General features: G+C 41.7%; 1 protein-coding gene across 1 annotated transcript in view; it reads right to left on the bottom strand.

Annotated features, from left to right (window-relative positions):
• The window catches only part of pard3ba (par-3 family cell polarity regulator beta a), a 216,863-nt gene that overhangs the window by 176,467 nt on the left and 23,747 nt on the right, over positions 1-16,649 (bottom strand). The window contains exon 3 of the mRNA XM_037696743.1: positions 3,621-3,773. Coding sequence (XP_037552671.1) covers positions 3,621-3,773 — 153 coding nt within the window. The remainder of the gene's footprint in view (positions 1-3,620; positions 3,774-16,649) is intronic.

Raw genomic sequence — 16,649 nt, 5'->3', positions numbered from 1 at the left:
CTGGACCAACTTACCCCCAAAAACTCTGGACCAACTTACCCCCAAAAATTCTGGACCAACTTACCCCCAAAAACTCTGGACCAACTTACCTCCAAAAACTCTGGACCAACCAGGCCCCTAAGACTCAGAACCAAGCTGCCTCTTGACATTCGTACTACAGACTACATTTTTTAAACCCTTCCTGTAAACTCACTTCTTTACTTTCACTTTTTATTCTAAGTCCATCCTTTCTGAAGTTGAATTTTCTTGTTTAAGTTGTTTTTTTGCCTTTTAAATCATACTTTTTCTTTTTACGTGTGATTTTTTTTTTAAGTAATAAATTTCACTGATGGTTCTTGCCATTTGTTTTAAACCTCCTTTCGAAGAACTTTGGTCAACAGTTTTCATAACGTGCTGTAGTGAACTTGACCTGATGTCAAAACTAAGCCTAAGGTCAAAACCCTTGACCTTAAGAACCTTGTGGGACAGAAACTGTCATTTCATTGATTTGAATCCAGAAATACAGGTTCACCCATCCTGAGACTTTCTTTCTTGAAAATTCAAGTGAAAGAACACTCTCTTTTCTATTATCATTCCTGTTTTACAAATGTTTGATAATCAAAGTGTTTTAGTTCAAACATTTTAGATGTTACAGTGAACTAATCAATTTTATTAACTGTAAAACAGTAACAATGATTTTTAGTTGCTTATGCAAAGTAGAATTCATGTTAAGGCCTGTTACAGAGTAATTATGCATTTTCTGATTTCTGTCTTTGAATGAGCAGTGTACGTTTTCCAAGGTCAGGAGTCGAAGCAGACAAGTTGTTGGAACGAATGGTCGTTGTTTTACATCCTCTCAGACGTCAACAGAGAAGTTGGCACCTGTTTCTCCAAACTCGCCAAAACATTTCTCTCTCTGTCTCTGAGAACATTTTTAATCTGTTCCATAACAATTCTTGCTGTTTTCTGACTTCTAGTAACCTCTTACGTCACAAAACACACCCCTATCTGGTCGACATTGACCAATCAGGGACTCCCAAATGAACCGGGAATAGAGCCCTTTAAAATGTCGGTACTTCCTAGTTCTCCCAGTTCTGTGTGGTAGCAGTTCGGAGATGTTCGGTGAAGTGGCAGTTCTGTGATGTGCCCAGTTCTCAGTTCTGTGAGTTCTGTGAAGTTCTGTTGGAGTCAGGCTGGGAAACAGGAAAACCCTGACATGATAGAGCTCTTCCGAGTTTTATGGGATTATAACATCTTCACCTCTGAGTGGAACTCGGACGAACCCCACTCATGTGAGGTCAACTGGCTGAGGTGAACTTGTGTCAGACGGGATATCGTCACTACTTCGGACGAGTCACAGCCATCCTATGGAGACGCTGAAAGGTAGCGTTAACTGGAGCTCCTCTTCTTCTGATTCATCGTCAGAGAGGTAAATGAGTCTAGTCCACTACTGAGCGTACCGAGGAAAAGCTGGGTCGGATGGAGGGTGTCGTCCTGTCAACACTTTTCACTCATACACACCACATTCTCCCTCATCCATCTTTCACTCCCACTAAACTTCATCTTTCCATCTTTAAAAATTCTTCTATCAAGTAGAAATCATTGACAGATATTTTTAGAAATGTCTGTGTAAAGTGCTCATCCACCGCCGTGTGGATAATTGATCATAATTGTACAGCTCGCTGATTAATTATGTTGTTATTTTCATATTTTGCCAAATTAATGTAAATGTTGATGTTAAACTTTGATTCTGTAAATAAATGGCCACATTCATTTTGATGGGTCAAAGATAAATAACGTCTCACGTTACATTTTATTAAATTCAATGCACGTATGTTACACAGTCCAGAAAAATGAAGAACCCGTTTTAATTGATGAATATATCTCAGCATCTGTTCATCTACAGTGCTATACAAAGAAAACTGACATTGACTTAAGTAAAACGTCATTCTTGAGTTAAGAATACTTTTCATATCTTTAAGAAAAAAAAATAAAAAACAACTCAGTGGTGATTATGGATCTGATCAGCTGGTCCCTCAGCGCAACTGAAATAATTTTCTCGATGAGAAAACAGGGTGCAGGAGAACCCTCGTGCCCTGAAGGGACACACGACGCATAAATAATTGGATTGGACTACCGGATTATCTGCTTTATGGAATCTGCGTGTACCTGGGATAGACAAATTAGGAAGATGTCTGCAGCAGTTTTTGGCAATGGTGAGGCTGCCTGCCTATGTGAAGGATCTTACCGAGCTTCAATCGCTCAGACTCAGATGCTTTGCGAGCCTGGAACTCGCTGTCATGAAGGAATCAACCTTGGAGAAGGCTACAAGCATGGTCCGGTGGAATGACCATAAATCTGGTTGTTTGGATTCGCCATTGAGTGTTCCAGCAGAACTATGAAAGGCAGACATGAAATCAGTAGTCCGCCTGCCCCAAAACAACTGTTTATCTAAATATGGCCTCCCTGCTTAGCCTTGGATAGACCAACTTATCTCAAATTGCTCCTGGAGAATATGTAAATCATGAAGGTCTGCTCCTGCTCCCCCACGAGAGCATCTGTGGACCCTAATCAGAGCTGAGCCGGCTGATGGACACTGTGCCATCTTACCAGGACTATGGAACTTTCTGGCAGTGTTCACGAACAATCTCACCCCCCAACCCCCTGCAAAATGTCTCTCTATGCTTTTTTTTTTGTGCCGAGGTAGTTTTTTGCTACCTTACACTGTGTTCTGTGTGTCAAGGACACAGTGCGAGACCTTTTTTATACCTTCTTTCCTCATGTTTCTCCTCCCTTTTCTTATCTAAAAGATAATGGCAGCGCTTCACAATGAAGTTGCAGCCTCCATGTACCCCCATCTACCATTGTTGTCCTTGGACAGCTGCACTGAAATGTATTTTTGCTGTGCTTAACTGTGCAATGACAATAGTTGAGTCTGATTCTGACCACAACTGTTCAAGTGTCACCATGTCTATAGTAAAACCATGAATTTACGAGTGCTTATGGGATACAGTATCCATGTGTATATTGGCAACAAATGTGATAAAAAGAAGAGCAATTAAAGACATTTTATATTAATTACTGTTAAAACTAAAAAAAATGGGGGTTATTTTACATTGTTGATGCACAGTATGAAGACGAGAAGAAACAAACAAGAATTATGGAGAAGTTTGCATCTGTTAAATGTGTAAATGAGCTCCTTCCAATTAAATCTCAGTGAAAACTTTTTTCATCTTCAGCAATTAATTTATATGTGAATATAAAAATAAACCCTGCTCTGCTGCTGGTTCACAGCCTCAGCGATGAGTGAAAATAAGAATAAATAAAACAATTTTAAAAAGTGAAGACGATGGGAGAGAACGCTGCGTCAACAGTTCATCTGTTCTCACATAAATGTCTCTTCACTCAGTATGTTGAACTCCCATCTGCCCCGTACATGCAGTCATACACCTCCACATTCACGCGGATACATTTTCTCGCTTTTATAAAACTCGTGAAAGCGTTAATTGAGTTTCGCTTCAGTTTCACGTTTTACTTCATTGTAATAAAAGCAACATCTGTTTCCTTCACCACACAGTAGCTTAGTTGAAGTAGATTTGAACAGGAAGTGACCAACTTGTTTTCAGGATGGCCTCGCTGACTTCAATCTCTCCTCTGCTGGGGTCCTCGTACTCCAGGTGGGGGAAGTAGTGCATGGGTTCTGGACTGGCGTCTGCGCTGGAGAAGCTGTTGGACATGGTCTCCGAGGGACTCGTCGAACTGCCGCGCTGGTCGTCGTCAAACACGGCAACCAGCTGGAAAAAAGACAAAGCCATGCTTTAAAAGAAATGTCCTTAAAATAAGAATAAACGAGTGGTATACCAATGTCCCCCATCCCTGAGGTTCCCAGATTACAAGTACCACAGTTTGGGTACTCGCCGATAGTAGTCGCCATCAGCGTAGAGTAGTTGCTCCTCAGATTGGATGTTTCCGTTAACTTATTTTTACATATGAATGTCTCTGTTCAGTGCCCTGAGATGACTTCTGTTGTGACTTGGCGTTATATAAATAAACTGAATTGAATTAGAACACAGCAAACAGTCTGCAGTCTTAAGGTCACCTGTATTTTTCTTAAAGTATTTCTAAACTTTGGACATTTTTACTTTCTTGTTCTCGGTTTTCTCGTAAAAATGGAAAAGGAAAAGAAGTCACCAAGAATAAAAGTGGTCTCAGTTTGATGCGTTATTTACTAAACTTTATTTAACCAGACAAATCCCATTGAGATCACAGATCTCTTTTGCAAAGGAGGCCGTGGCCTGAAGGCAGCCTAACATGCATGTTTTTGGTCTGTGGGAGGAAACCAGAGTACCCGGAGAAAACCCACGCAAGCACGAGAAGAACATGCAAACTCCACACAGAAAGAGCCCAAATCCAACCAGGGATTGAACCAGGACCTTCTTGCTGTGAGGCAACAGTGCTAACCACTGAGCTGTTGTGTTGCTCATTGGTGTCACAACCCCCCCATTACAATGAAATATTAGCTCACCCAATGCTGTTTCAATTTCTTTGTGAACAAATCCATTCTACTTGCTTAATAGAATACTCAAACCACTAAAGGTCTACTCCGGGTTTTCCTGGTTACCGACAACTCACCACACCTCATGCAATGTCTCACTGAGATCACTTGCCTTGACATGGCGCTAATTTCTTCAGGGTTTTTTGTCGAAGGGGCAGGGGGCGACACCTCTGTGAAGCGTGCTAGCTTAGCGCCACGTTAGTGCCGACAATTGTTGACCCGGTTAGGGGGGCGTTAGGATGCGTGAGAAGCGGAACGTTACGTCTGTAGCATCTTAGTTAGTGCATTTGTATGCGCTCCGTTACTGCTGGCGGTTGTCGTTGGGGGGGTGGGGGGTACAAGCAAGCATTGTAAATGGTAAATGGACTGTACTTATATAGCGCCTTTCTATCTAATCAAGATACTCAAAGCACTTTACATCACAATCTGTGTCCTCATTTACCCATTCATACAGCACTCTACTAGATCTCTACAAAGATAATTGAACACATCATTCTAATGAGACTAATCAGTGCTTTATCACATTCATACACTGATGGGACACACATCGGAGGCTATGAGGGGTTCAGTGTCTTGCCCATGGACACTTCGGCGTGTGACTGCTGGTGGATTCGAACCCCCAACTCTTGCATTAGCAGACGACTGCTCTAACCACTCAGCCACAGCCGCCATGCTCTCTAAAACAGTTATTGAATCAATTGTTTATATATGTAGATAAACATATGTTTAACAAGCTGTTAAAATACACCAGAATGAAGGAAATGGCATCTACTTTATTCAAAATTTTCTGGGGAAGGACCACCAGACCCCCCCCCCCCCCCCCCCCCCCACACACACACACACACCAGTGTGTCCCCCCCCAAATTAGAAATGACGCCAATGGTATGACGTATTAGGGTGTTTTTTTTAAGTATGAGAACTTGTGGCTGGTATCAGGCCTAATACATATACTGGTATCTGTATCTGGACACCAATACTTTCAAGCAATGTAACGAATAGAAAGCATAGTTTCCTCAAATGGTAAAAGTGGTTGGTTTACACACACTCACACAGTATGTATGTATGTAGTAGTGGTCATCTTGGATTTTGACATGGAAACCCAATTTCTTGAGGAGACATTTCCAACTATTAAATATAGCCACACACCAGAAAGGAAGTTTGTGCCTCACATATTTTTGAAGTTATTCTCACTAAATTCACGGGCAGACGAAGGTCATTTCCAATTCGCCCATTTCGCTCTGCGACGAGGACAACAGCCTGCTGGATCATGCCAAACATTTAGATGTGACCGTGCGAAGGCAAACCGAGTCTCGCCTTCCTTCTATGAACTTTGTTTTGTGATCAGCGCTCCTCCCGACAGACAGTTCAGAGACATTACGCATCGGCGCGTGGCGAGCTGTGTACGTATGAAATTAGCGGCCAAACGAGATCTGACAAGAGAATGAGAAGCTGTCAAACACAACGACACGGCTGCCACGGTGAGACAGCGGCGAGAGACGGGGCGGCCCAAACGAACGGGGGGACGGAGGGCACGAGGACGACAAACAATCCTAATTGAGAGGGGGACACGATGGCAGATTGAGTGTGCGTTTGTGAGTGAGCTACGCATGGCGGTGAGACGCTCATTAAACGAGGCCGGCGATGGAAACGACCGCTTAATGAAAAGCAAAATGAAACAAACGAATGAGCCGAGGACGTCGATTAACAACTAAAGCGCACGGACGCCGTGTGCGAGTTTAAACGAGGAGCGTGGAGGAGGTGGTGCCGCCTCCCACCTAAAGCTCCGGTGATTCAATATCCTCCTGATGCCTGACCGGAGGCATGCAGAGCGCATTTGTTCAATGTATTCAAGCGAATACATGCATTAGGATCCAAGAGCGCGCCGGTGGATTGATGAGAAAGAAAGACCTAACGCCAAGAAAAACGATCTGATTGTGCCGGTTGATGGATGCTTCTTGGGCTTTCTCTCCTCTTTATCTCCCTCCTCTTTCCCTCCTTATCTCCTCTCCCTCCCGTGCCGCCGCCGTCTTTCTCTAAACTCCCTGACGGCATCAATCAAAGCAGGCCCACGAGCACGCACAATGACACGGCTCCGAGCTTCCCTCAAAAAACGATTAGGATGTTTTGAAGTTCTTTCGGCGCGGAGTGGAAACGATCCTCCCAGTTTGTTTTAGTTTTTATGGCTGATGCAGGCAGCGATGCTAACAAAGGCCACCCCGCTGCTTCCTCTCATCACTCAAACAAACAGGAAGTATCAACAAAACAAATCATGCGCCGCATCATTTGGAAGCTCAACAAAACTGACCCACCCTGATTTTTTTTTTGAGGGTCTGAACCTCTCTGGATTTGACTTCCATTTAAAAACCGCCCAGCTTTTTCCCTACCAGTGGTCAGGATTTCATTTGTTTTGTCACGTCCTGAATGAGATTTAGAGCTGACGTGAACAGCGTATGGCTGGAGGGCCAAAAGTGGCCCCTGAACAATCTCCAACTGCACCCCTCCCTTGTGTCCCTTGCAAGAGAGATCCGTGATCTCGATGGGATTTGCCTGGTTAAATAAAGTTTAATAATAAAATATCCCACGCCAGATACTAAACCCTGCCTTTGTTGCTGCCATGGTATGAACTTCCAGTCACGATGCTTTGTGCGTTTCCAACGGTGGCTCATCCATCAATCAGCCAATTGTGTGTCATGTCCAGTCTTACTTTCAAAAACGGCGATAGAGCGAGTGCACGAAAAACGAACTGCGAAGTAGCGCGGGACTACTGTATTTAATACAGTGAGTCAAGAACAGATGAACCTCACCATAGGAAGTTAAAATACAGCATAATACAAAGAATAACCCTACACACGGGATTCTTTTAGGTTTAAAGAATGTTCGTTTTAATTAACTAAAATGCAAAATAACCCACAATAAGTGGTTTTTAGGCCTATTTATTTAATGTTTGCTATAATTGGTAAAGTACGACAAAATACTTTTTTTTTTTTATTATCCTGCTAATTTACAGAAGTAAAGTTGCTGAAATGCATTTCTTTCAAAACCTTGTTAGAATTTCAAACCTGTACTGGTGTTTATTCCCTCAGTTTATTTCATGAGTGGTTTTCAGGAACAAAACAAGTTTATTAGAAAAGCTGAACAGTCGTGATTTTAGCTCGTTTCTGTTGAATCTGAAAACGTATTTACAGCCGGTTTTACGTCTAAACGACACCAATATTTACACAGAAGAAGAAAAACAATAGGACAGCTTCCGGCACGTTGACAAACTATTATGCAGCCATCTATAGAAACGACTGGACAAGCAAAGACTTTAAATATACTTTGACCTTGATTTGGGACCTTGATCTTGGAGCTGCAGTGATAAGACCATCACACAACATTCTAGTGATGAAGCATGTGTGTACCAAGTTTCATAAAATTACCTTGAGAGGATCAGAAGTTAAGGCTGGACAAGCAAAAACATCGTTTTAACTTTGACCTTGATTGACCTAGACCTTAAAGTTGGGGTGATGAAAAGTGTATGTGGAGTCTCATCTAGTGATGATGCATGTGTGTATGAAGTTTTGTTAGATTACTTTGAGTAGGTCTGAAATTATGGGCAGGAAAAACAAAAAAACTGTTTTTTAAGCTTTGACCTTGATTTGTGACCTTGACCTTAAAGCGGCACTGATGCAAAGTGGCACTTCATCTAGTGATGAAGAATATGGGTCTGAAGTTTTGGGCAGGACACAAAAAATGATTGTTTCAACTTTTGATTTGTGATCTTGACCTTAAAGCTGGGGTGATGAAAAGTGCATATGGCGCTCCATTTAGTCATGGTGCATGTTTGTATGAAGCTTTGTTAGATTATCTTGAGTGGATCCAAAGTTATGAGCAGGACAAAAAAATATTTGCTTTGACCTTAATTTGTGACCTTGACTTTAAAGCTGGGGTGATAAAGTGTATGTGGTGCTCCATTTAGTGATGATGTGTATGAAGTTTTGTTTGATTACCCGAGTGTCCTAAGTTATGATAAGAACAAGCAAACCCAAAAAAAGCTTTGATCTTGATTTGTGACTTTGACCTTAAAGCTGGGGTGATGAAAAGTGCTTAAGGCGCTCCATTTAGTCATGGCGCATGTTTGTATGAAATTTTGTTAGATTACCTTGAGTGGATTAAAGTTATGGGCGGGACAATTTTTTTTACTTTGACCTTGATTTGTGACCTTGACGTTAAATCTGAGGTGATAAAGTGTACATGGAGCTCCATCTAGTGATGATGCGTGCGTATGAAATTTTGTTAGATTACCTTGAGTGGGTCTCAAATTATGGGCAGCAGAAGCAAAAAAAAATTTACTTTGACCTTCATTTGTGACCTTGACATTAAAGCTGGGGTGATGACAGTATACGTGTCCACCTTTTTATGGGTGTATAAAAAGTTAAAATCGTTGCTTTAATTGTTTTACCAGTACATGTCTTAAATTAGATAAACTATCAATTATAGTAAGCTTGATGATTAATTGATATAAAAGTCAAATTAATCCAAAATAAACAAGTTTTAGTTCTTCTAATCTGTGTCCAGATTATTGGACAAACATCGTTTGCTTAAAACGTGATTTTTGCAGAAACACCAGTGAAAGGTTGTGCGTTGTATCTGAATGAAGGGAAAATGTCTCTACAGTCAATATCCTCAAACCAACGCAATCCACCATAAAACCATGTAAATCGATAAAGAGCAACAGGGAAAATAAAGATTTTTTTCTTTGTAATGCAGATTTACAGCCGGATGGCAAAAAGCCACAGCTGAACAACAGCAATCTCTCTTCAAGGCCGCCGCGCTTCAACAACCAAACTTGACCTTTGACCCGACGTTCAGGAGGAAAAGCACAGTTTTATCGTTTTCCTCGAAGAAACAACTGCAGACTGATGAACCCCCCCAGCCGAGTGCTTTTAAACGCCGATGAGCTCGCTGAGAATAAATGAGTGGAAACGAAGTAGGTTTGGAGAGGGGTGGAACCAAAGGGCGTACGGGTCATCAGAACCCAACAGTGCCGCTGAGAGGATGAACAGCGCCACCTCGTTTCAGGCGAGTGCTACAAAACGAAAGCCTCTAAACTAGGGATGCATGATATTGGATTTTTGGCCGATATCCGATATGCCAATATGTTAAAACTTATTTGGCCAATAACCGATACCAATACCGATATTTTTTCCCCTAGACCTACTTACAGAGACATAACTTTCTCTGCTGTGGAATTAAAATGACTGCATGGTCTTTGTCAGTCTGGCCTGCTACCATTCACAGATGCTTAAAAGGGGGTTGAAAATGATGTAACACTTCAACTTGGATTATGTTTAATGTCAAATTTAATCTTGACATTTACTCTAACGCAATGACAACACTCGAACAGTGCAAACTTGTAAATTTTCACAAATCTAAACTCAACAGCGCATGTGACGTCATAATGTTGTACTGGCACTGCAGGCATCCTCGTCAATGGGTTGTCATACAAAAAGAACATGTACACGCACATATATACCAGCGCCTTTAATATCGGTGAGTTATTTTGATGGAATGGCTGATGTCCGATATTTAGCTTTATCGCTAATATTGGCCGATACGGATATCATGCCGATAATATTGTGCATCCCTACTCTAAACCTTTACATGTACCTCCCTGTCCCCTCCTCCGGTACTACTCAACCCATTTTTCTTTGCCGTCTTCTGTGCAGCCGCACTGTATAGAGATGCTTTGTGCGCAGACATCGGTTTCCTCCCTCCTTCATTCTTTGAGCAAGAGATGCATAATTCAGGAGAGCGTAGCATCCTCACAGTATCTCTCCCTTGCACAAACAGCTCTTGGTTTTTTTTTCCCCTTCCCTAAACTCGTTGTTTGCAAAAACTAATCAAGACGTTGGCCTTTTCTTAAACGCTAAAACCCTAGCCGCACGGAACAAACCTCCCGCTCATCAGTGACTCGACTGCAGGAACTCAAAGTCACGATTACGGACAACCCGATGGTGCATTCTTGTAATCACAGAATAGCTGAAAGGGCTTCAGCTGCTGATCGTGGTAAACGGACAGAACTGGGCCCGAAAGAAGAAAAATCCTCTTCCAAGTGGCTTTTAGTGGCAAATTTGTGCATCTGGTGTTGTTTATTATCATTTATCCTGATTTTCAGGCGGTGGAGCTGTGAAAGCTGCTTAAAGTAGAGCGTTCGAAACAACAGAGGTTTGAATTCGATGGCGTGTTTCTTCACGGTGGAGAAGTGGGGTAGATACTGACAGAGAAGATGCACAGAGGAGCCAAGAGCCTGATATCCGTGATATTACATTAGAAATGGTAATGAAAAGAAAACGAGGCACAGGCACTTCTTTGCACTTTTAAGATCATCTATTAGTTACGGTATTTAACATGACGAGGAGTTCAGGTGACTAATGAACAAAAACAGATTGTTAACAAAAAACAGGTGGAACTGATTCATCATCTCTTTACAATTTATGCCTCTTAAGGAGCGGAGAAGGTCAAGCAGCAACGATTAGTCGACAATATTGTGGATGCAGGTTTTCACGAGTCAACAACAGGTAGCTACGGTCACTTTAAGGGAACAGGACCTGCTTCCTCGCTGGCTGGCTCTGTGTAAACACGCGGTACGATGACGTCTTCATTCACCACCAGGCGCAATGGTCAGGTGGTGATCAAAGGTGGCCTTGGCCACTGTAGAATAATCTTCAGTCACCCAGTTATTAAAGGAAACTGTACTTTTAAGCAAAATAACCAAACAGAAAATCTAGTTCCCTCAAATGACTGAGGTGGCAGGTTTACATGATGGTGGCCATCTTGGATTTTAGTGTGGAAACACGATTTTTGATAGTGACCTTTCTTACACCTACAAAGATGTCGTCACGCACTAAAATAGAAGCTGGTACTTTTCAAGTAATTCAGTTCACAAGACAGACGAAGGGCATTTCCAAATCCCCTCTTCCCTCCATGATGAAAGACAATAAAATCCAAGAAACCCAGACCTCCTTCTCCCCAGCAACATTCTCCAGCTCCTTTTGAGGGATAACCATATGTTCCCAGATCAGAGAGGATATACAATCACCACCGAGAGTTTTGGGTCTTCTCACGGACACTTGCAAAGGTGACGTTACAGGAAAACCTCCAAATGAAGACATCCTAATCAAATGCTCAAACCACATCAACCGACTCCTTTGGATGCAGAGGAGCCATCCTCAGATGATGGAGCTCCTCACCCTCTCTTTAAGGCTGAGCCCGGCCCCCCAACAAAGGAACTGTGTTTTAATTGCTTGCATCCAGGATCTGGTTCATTTGGTCATCATACAGACCTCATGACCACAGGGGAGGGTTGTAACGAAGACAGACCAGTAAATCAAGAGCTTTGTCTTTGCACTCAACTCAATTTTCACTACGAGCAACCGAAGCAACACCCTTGTCACCCAAGGCCCAGATCTGTCGATCTATCTCCTGTTAAACATTCTCAATTTTTCAAACTCTTATTTTATTTAACATCTGCATACATTTCTTGAAATAGTTGTGTCATCTGTACAAATTTGAGCGAAGGGGATGATGCACAATTCTGACATTTAACAGGAGCGTGTGTTATTAATGACATGCACTTTCTAAGCTCGTCATTGATTGCCTTTTCAGTTCCTTGTTATTTAAAAGGCTTTGCATAGCTAATTATTGGGATACTGAATAACTAGTAAAATGCCAAAACGAGAAAAAAACTTCCCAGCGATTAGTCCAGAGAACATGATGCTGTTGACAAAAAGGTTTGGACCAATGATTGGATGAACTAAAGATCCTGACAGTACAGTAAAGGTTCATCAGATAACAGAAACTCCTGCTACATTTTCAGCATTTGAAGTACAGATTTTCTTTTCACATTAAAAAAAAATCAGTGTGGACTATGATGTTTGCAGATGACATTGTGATCTGTGGTGAGAACGGGGAACAGGTGGAAGAGAACTTGGAGAGGTGGAGGTATGCACTTGAAAGAAGAGGAATGAAAGTCAGCCATAGTAAGACAGAGTACGTGTGTGTGAATGAGAGGGAAGAGGTGGAACAGTGAGGATACAAGGAGCAGAGGTCACAAAGGTGCAGGACTTCAAGTACTTGGGGTCCACTGTCCAGGAAAATGGGGAGTGTGGTAAAGAAGTGAAGAAGAGAGTCCAGGCAGGATGGAGTGGATGGAGAAAAGTTTCAGGAGTGATTTGTGACAAAAGGGTGTCAGCAAAAGTCAAAGGAAAAGTTTACAAGACAGTGGTTGGACCAGCTATGTTGTATGGTCTGGAGACAGACAGACACAAAGACAGGAGAAAATAACTGGAAGTGGCATAAATGAAGATGTTGAGGTTCTCCTTAAGAGTGACAAGGATGGATAAGATTAGGAATGAGATCATCAGAGGTACAGCACAGGTTGAACAACTGGGAGATAAAGTTAGGGAGGTCAGACTGAGAAGGTTTGGACATGTCCAGAGAAGGGATAGTGGGTATATTGGTAGAAGGATGTTAGAAATGCTGCTGCCAGGAAAAAGACAAAGAGGAGATATATGGATGCAGTTAGAGAGGACATGGAGGTATTGGAGTGAGGACAGAAGATGCAGAGGACAGAGTGAGATGGAGGAGGATGACTCGCTGTGGCAACCCCTGAAGAGGGAAAACCCAAAGAAGAAGATGATTAACAAAACAGGTACCAGAATGCAACTATGCAGTAAAACCCACCAACAATAACATACAACCACCTAAATCCCACGACCCCCCCCCCCCCAAAAAAACAAGCAACGCTCTCAAGCACAAATTGTAGACACACAAAGGCCGTAGAAGCCATCAGTGTTGGTCTGCCATTGTTGAACAAGTAGAAAATTGGTCGTATTACCAATAAGAGCAGAGTTAATCCAGCTTCTATTCCAGCCTGGATCTAAAGAGCGCATGGAACAGATGTGAGGATTACCACTCAGAAACCCACACAGCTGGCTTTGGGCCAGTACAATACACAGAGACATGACTGCAGACACTAAAAGCACAAATCAGCTAAAAATACACACCGACTCCCACTTATGAACCAAAGACAAAAGTAAGATAAGTGATGTGTCGATCGTGCATAAAGAGCGCTTAGAAACTTTGCTTTTGGCAAACTGACTGAAACACACAAAGTGAATCCCTCACTGACGGTCCAACGGTCTAAAGCGTCTGGATGTAATATCAACTAAACAACGAGTACTACGAACGAACAAACGGAGCGAACCGAATCCTTTTTAGGGTGAAGGAGGTTCTGTGGGGATTAGTTGTGGAAACAGAAGTCAAATAAACAAAAACTAACATGCAAAGACAATTTGAATTCTGCATCGTCCATGTAATAGAGAGAGAGCACATCAACAGTTTATCAGCTCTAATTTAATTAAATAAAAAGTCTAAGGCTGCTATTTAAGCATATTGACTGTAGTGTTGTTGAAATTTGTACTGTAGATAGGCCTTTCACGATAACAAATTTTGCTGGGCGATTAATTGTCTCAGAAATTATTGCGATAAACGATAATATTGTTAGAAATTTGACAATAGTTAGTAATTATTGTCAAATTTAAGAACAAACGTGGTAAATTTTTGTGTGTAGTAACATTTTTGACCACTGGATGGCAGTATAAGACCGTTTGAATTGAAGGATGGATAGTGAGGGAGTGAGCAACGTGTGTCTAAGAAAAAATGGGAAGGAAGCCCCTTAACATGACATGGACCGTCTCTCCTACCTTTTTTCGATTCTCAAAATGGAGGACGCTCGGTGTAGTTTGAGCTCTTTAGCATAGCATTTTCCATACAAAGATTGTAATTTTTTTTAAATCAGTAAACAAGTTCTCAGCTTCTTTTTTCAGAGAAAAACAACTTTTTAGCCATGAATTTTGGAACTTCGTCAAGACGGAGTTTTTTTTCCCCGAGGTCAGCCTGTTAGCTTAGCTCGTAGCTTGGCTTCTCAGCTTAGCTGCTTTTAACCATCAAAGAATGTGATTTTGGACGGTTAAAACAAATTTTAAAGAAAAGAGAAAAAAGGGAAAGGGAAGGGTCAGTGAAGACCACCGGAGTTGAGCCTTTTTGTCAGTGTCTTCGGTAAAAAGAGACACGAAGAAACGATAAAGCCGATAAATGAAAATAAGTTTGATAATTTTCATTTATCGTGCGATTAATTGATTAATTTTTTTATCGCGACAGGCCTAGCTGTAAATACACAAAAAAACATTAAATTTTCTTCAGAGCACAGTCAGTGGTTCTCCGATAGTCTAAGCAACTTTGTTCAATGTTGTTCTTAACAACAAACATTAGCATCTATTCTAGTCTAATCTATTCTATCTAATCTAGATTAAATAATTCAAATGTATCGTTTACATGAGCACAATCTGTTCATGACGAGCGTTTACATGCAGCAGGCTTTCTTCTGAACAGAAGTACCGACATGAGCAGGGTGGTAAACTCTCCTTAAAAAAAAAAAAAAACCACAGAAGAAGAAGTTCTACTTCCAGTTTACTTCCGGGATGAACGTAAACAAACCTGAGCGCCTAAAACGGACCCGTGACAGGTTTTAATGACGGTGGAGACGTTACTGCACTCCCTGACTGAGCTACAGGTAATACAGATCATTTTGAGCTCTTTCAAAGTTTTTACTAGAAATATTGTGTCGCTCACCGACCAGTTTTGCTTCCCCGACATGCTAATATTATTAGCATTAGCCAGGCGGACATGACATAAGTCGCACATGCGCAGTCAGGTCAGTTTTTCAAAATCAGGAAAAAATAAGTGTTTACATGCGCCCTGTTCGGGTTACGAATCCGCGTAAACCACCCTTTTCATTCTGATCACAAACTCTTTCGGATTGCTCTGAATAAACAAAAAAGAACCAGAACGGGGCGTTTACATGACACGCTTTCATTCCGATTGGCCGTTTGATCCTATTACTTACGTCCATGTAAACATAGCTAATCTCACGCTACATTCTTCCCTCACATATGAACAAAACCTGAACTCACTTGTTCACAGGATGCACAAAGGGTATTTCCAATTCCCCTCTTCAGTCTACGATGGGAGACAACCTACAATAAAAGTAGGGATGCACGATATTATCGGCATATTGGTATAGGCCGATATTGGCATTAAAGTTAAATATCAGATATCGGCCATTCTATCAAAATAACTCACAGATATAAAAGGTGCTGTTTTTGTATGACAACCCAGTGACAAGGATGTCTGCAGCGGCAGCACAACGTTACGACGTCACGCGCACCGTTGAGTTTAGATTTGTGAACGTTTACAAATTTGCACTCTTCGAGTGTTGTCAGAGTAAATGTCATGAATAAATTTGACATTAAACATAATCCAAGTTGAAGTGTTGCCTCATTTTCAGCCACTTTTTGGCATCTACATTTGGTAGCAGGACAAACTGACAAAGACCGTGCAGAATAATCGTATTTTAATTCCACAGCAGAGAAAGCCATGTAGTCTATGGAAGTAGGTCTAGGGGAAAAAAATATCGGTATTGGTATCATTTATCGGCCAAATAATTAACATATCGGCATATCAGATATCGACCAAAAATACAATATTGTGCATCCCTAAATAAAAGCATTATTGAAGTCCTGTTTGTTGCAATATGTCCTGTGGCTGAGTGGTTGGAGCACTTCAGTGCAAAAGTTGGGGGGTTTGATTCCTCCATTAGCCACATGCTGAAGTGTCCCTGGGCAAGACGCTGAACCCTTCGTTGCCTACGATGTGTGTCCATCAGTGTATGAATGTGATAAAGCACCGATTCGTTTCTAAAGATTCAGATTAGATTTGTAGAGTTCTGTATGAATGGGCAAATGAGGGCACAGACAGTATGTAAAGCACTTTGAGTTTCTTGATAAGAAAGAACGGAACTATACCAGTTCAGTCCATTGAATATGTCCCGATATTACCAGTATACAAAAATACACTTGTAGGAAGAAAAACTATGCAACTGCAAAAAGTAAATCTCCTTGATGGTACTGAAAATCTTAAAGCTATGTGTGTTTCTTTGTGAGTGCTACCATCTGTGGCATCGGTTGGAGTGATGGAGTATGTGTGGGCCGAATGAAAACAGAGCCCCCCCCCC

The sequence above is a fragment of the Nematolebias whitei genome, chromosome 23, assembly GCF_014905685.2.
Source record: "Nematolebias whitei isolate Nwh7 chromosome 23, NemWhi1, whole genome shotgun sequence".
Taxonomy (NCBI): Eukaryota; Metazoa; Chordata; class Actinopteri; order Cyprinodontiformes; family Rivulidae; genus Nematolebias; species Nematolebias whitei.
This window is presented reverse-complemented; position numbering and strand designations above follow the sequence as displayed.